Genomic DNA, 4,458 nt, shown 5'->3' on the forward strand with positions numbered 1-4,458 from the left:
ATTCTTTTATGTTTATATCAAATCTACATGAGTAGAACAATTCACGGTGCTACTGAGATTGGCAAAATCCAGATTTCTTGATCACTCTTTCCACTGGCACAGATTGTTTTTTTACTGTTGAGTTTTAATGATTAGTATTCATCAGATTTCCTATTTTCTCTCTTCAAAGTACACCCTGAAGAACTGAAACATTGTTACCCCAAACTGATTGGTCTGTATAGAGAGGCCAATGGTAAATACTAAGCCCTCACTGAGAAAATCTGGGTAACTAGCTATTCAATAGAAAAATCATCCATGATTTATATGAATTATATTTTGGTATGCTTTTTTATTTGTAGGCAAAACAAAATATTAATTTCCCTTTAAGCTAATTGTTTTGTTATCTTGGACATGCCATATCTCATGCATACATCTTCCTACTTTTTAATTGTTTCAGAGATGAACTTCTTGGGAAAAAAAGTAGTTTTGATTATCCTGGCCAGTGCAACCTTGATTTTCATGTTCCTCAGACTATAAATAATAGGATTCATAAATGGAGGCAATATTGCATAAGTCATTGAAGTCAAAAGATTCTGGATTGGCGAAGTGTCTGATAAAGGACTCAAGAATGCGACCATGGCAGACAGAATGAATAACAGGAAGATAATAAGGTGAGGTGAACAGGTAGACAAAGCCTTATATCGCCCTTCCTCAGAGGGCATTTTAAATACAGTGGAGAAGATGTAAGTATAGGATACAACTAAAAAGCCAAAGCAAAATAAAACTAAAGTGGAACTAGAGATAAGGAGTATATACTCAGTATCACGAACCTCAGAAGATGAGACTTTCAAGACATGAGGGATGTCACAAAAAAACTGATGGATCACATTGGATCCTGAGAAAGGCAGACGAAACATGTTCCCTGTGTGTAGAGCTGAATAGATGAGCCCACTGAGCCATGAACTAATTGCCACCCAACAGCAACGGAATGGTGTCATGGTGACCCCATAATGCAAGGGGTGGCAAATGGCTACAAAGCGATCATAGGACATTGCCACAAGCAAAGCAATTTCTGTTGCAGCAAAGAAGATAGCAAAGAAAATCTGAGCAGCACAGCCCAGAAGAGAAATGGATTGATTACTTGTCAAGGAATTCACAATGTATTTGGGAAGAGTGACTGAGATATAGCCAATATCCAACAGGGAAAGATTGCTCAGAAAAAAATACATTGGAGAGTGAAGTTGTGGGTCAGTGACAATGGCAGTGACAGTAAGGAAATTCCCCATCACGGCTGCAATGTATATGAGCAAGAAAAGAATGGCGTGCAACACCTGCAGCTCTCGAATGCTGGAATACTCCATAAGGAAGAATTCCATGATGATGGTACAATTGCTCATGTCTTCCAAGGTCTCGTAATTCATCATGTAACAATATTGGTAGAGGATATTAAATTCTAGAAGGAGAGCACAGAAACACTTTATTACATAGAAAAGTCATTCTTATTTGCTATGTTAATGAGGCAAACAGACCATTTAAAAAAGGTGATAATTTGATTATTCTCCTTCCATCTCATTCAATCCATAAAGTGAAAATTCATACCTCACTTTGCAAACTCGGCTATCTTGAATTGACTTTCTCAATAGGACCTCTTCTTCTGACCTGCCCTACGAATGTGTGCATGCATGCACACGCACACACACACACACACACACACACACACACACACACACACACACCCCACTTCAATCCACAGATTTGTTTTTGCAAGATACTAGCACAGCCTGATACAAAACATCTTTGATACAGAGTCTGATAAAAAATATATCTGATATAGATACAAAACATATAGAGATATATGTATACAGAAATATATATATATATATAAACCATAATTGATTAGATAGATGACAAGACAATTTATTGATTACTTTGTATTGCCAGATACACTGTGTTAATACTTTAGCTTTAAATGAGATTTCAGGTATCTTGACGCTTCCATTCTTTAGGATGTGAAAGCTCTGGTGTGTGTTTCAGCCACTTAAAAAGATGGGCTCTAGTGACTGGAAAGAAGCTTCTGAAGAATTGCTGAAGTCCTGGAAGAAGTGATTCAGAAGGAACTTTTAAATTGAATCACAGGGTTATAGACTCAGAATTGCATTGGATATTAGAGGTCACGGGCCCAACTCTCTTAATTTAAAGGCAGCATAGAAAGGTACAGAATTAACTTGCGTTGGTACAGGTAATGTGTTCCATTTTCATTTGTGGTCCACTAATAATCTCCAAAGATTTGCTAGAAAGACTTTTATTTCCAATTGATTTACTGTATTGTTATCTCAATTCTACATTCATCACCCTGACCGTATTAACTTAATTTATCAATTTATTAACTCCTCTAAGCAACATTAATTATTGCATCATTAGTAGGGTAGACAGTTTCCTATGTTACTTCAACAACTTGGATTATTTAGTTTATTTTCCCCTATTTTTGAAATATGATTTTTTGGTGATAGGAGATATTATGTTCAAATCAAAGATTCAAAATTTCAATGTATTAAAAAAAGAGAGAGAATATTTGTTTGTCCTTTATCACTTATATTGGAAATCATTGTCTTATTCTTTAGGTAGATAAATAATAGATAGACAGGTGGATAGATAGTTGATATGTTACATGTATTCTGTGATAATAATAATATTCAATGAGATCTATGATTTTATCAAAGTAGGAAGAGACTAGGAAAGAAAATCAAACCTGTAACTTCAGTGATATCAACTAATAATAGGCTTAATTTCCTCAAGTTCTGCAAAAAAAAAAAAAAAAAAAGATTTGGAAAGAGGCATAAAAATTAGTTTATTAGTTTCTGTCAAAGTCTGAATTTGAATCAGTCTTTCTTCAGATAGAGTCATTTTTAAAGCTAAATTCATGATTCCTGTTAAATAAAACTAATAGTGATATTCATTATAATATAAAACACTTTATATATATATATGTATATATACACAAAAATACAATCATAAAAATTTACAGTTTTCAAAATATTTTCTCCAAAGAATTTCACTCACTGTGTACTTAACCAAAGGATAAGAACAGATTATCCCACTTTAATAAAAAATTGTATAGCTTATTCCAACCTGTACATCTGAAGTTATCTGAGGTGGTTTGTTTATGTGGGATAGAACAAAAATAATAACTAAAAGTTACTTGGTACTTCTTTGAAAAATATTTTTCCGAAAATCATATTCTTACTTCAATCTCTGTGAGTTGATGCGAATATTACACTCATGTTATGGATGAGAAATTAGAGTGCAGAGGAATTAAATGATATCTTCAGTTACCCAACTACTATGCAATAGTTCTCAAACTTTTGTTCTCAATGTTGTTATATTATTAAAAATTGTTGAGACTCTGTTCAAATAGTTTTAAGTGGTTTATGTTTATGGACATTTATCATGTTAAAAATAAAAAGTAATTTTGAAGTTGTAGTCCCTCTGAAATGCTTTCTAAGACCCCCAGGATTCTTTGGATCATACTTTGAGAACCACTAGAGAAAGGATTTAACTTACAGTTTTCCTTAAATCAAGTCTGCTATTCCATAATGACTCTCTAAACGATAATTTCTTAAGCAGATTTTCAATCCCAAGATTTCTAAAACTCACTTAATTAATTAAACAGACTGGTCATTCAGAAAAGAAATATTAAACAAAACAATACCTGAGCAAAGAGTTGTGGCATTTCTCCTTGCTGTAGTTTATATTTATTGCTTTTCTTTATCAAATAGCAAGTGTTTGGCAGTATGTAAGATTACCTCCATCTTCACTGAATTGGTGTTGTTCTCATTTGGAGCTTCCAAGGGTAAAGGGAGCTGATTCTTTTCCATTTGAGCTTACCAGATTTGCTGAAATTTTGATAAACATAATGTGAATGGCAATATACTGCCCAATGTCTTTTGAGAAATATTTCCTGAAGTTGCCAGCAGAGCCAAGGTTATGATTTCATCCTTATTACCCACAGCTTCTTTAGCTTTTCCCTTGAGTGTAATTAATTGAGGTAAAGGTCCTTCTATTAATAACATGGAGAAAAAAATTTACTCTTTAATTTTATAGTCCATTAAGACCTCTGTAGTCCATGAGGATCTTTCATTCAATATGGTCCAAAATTTAAGTTCATTTAACTTTTCTATTATGTTACTTAATTTTGATCATATTGAGGAAAAAATATTGAGTATGCTGAAATATGTATGTCTGTCTTTTATCGTCGATTAATCTTTTTATATATGTATATGTACAAATATGTATCAATATATAACATATTCTATACATTTATTTTATGTACATAAAATGTGTGGACTTTTAGGGGCAATCCGAATCACTTCCATGTGGATTGTTTTAAAAAAATTCTGAAGATCACCTGACAGGATAAGATACCAGACATTGAGGTCATTTTTCAAATGAAACTGCCTAACACTCTAACTCTATTGTAGG

General features: G+C 33.2%; 1 protein-coding gene across 1 annotated transcript; it reads right to left on the reverse strand.

The window, feature by feature from the left end:
* Positions 1-416: 416 nt before the first annotated feature.
* Positions 417-1,376, reverse strand: LOC141547581 (olfactory receptor 14I1-like). Its single transcript, XM_074275967.1, has one exon. The coding sequence runs from the start codon at positions 1,374-1,376 to the stop codon at positions 417-419; it is 960 nt and encodes a 319-aa protein (XP_074132068.1).
* Positions 1,377-4,458: the final 3,082 nt, after the last annotated feature.

Source organism: Sminthopsis crassicaudata, chromosome 6, assembly GCF_048593235.1.
Source record: "Sminthopsis crassicaudata isolate SCR6 chromosome 6, ASM4859323v1, whole genome shotgun sequence".
Classification (NCBI taxonomy): domain Eukaryota; kingdom Metazoa; phylum Chordata; class Mammalia; order Dasyuromorphia; family Dasyuridae; genus Sminthopsis; species Sminthopsis crassicaudata.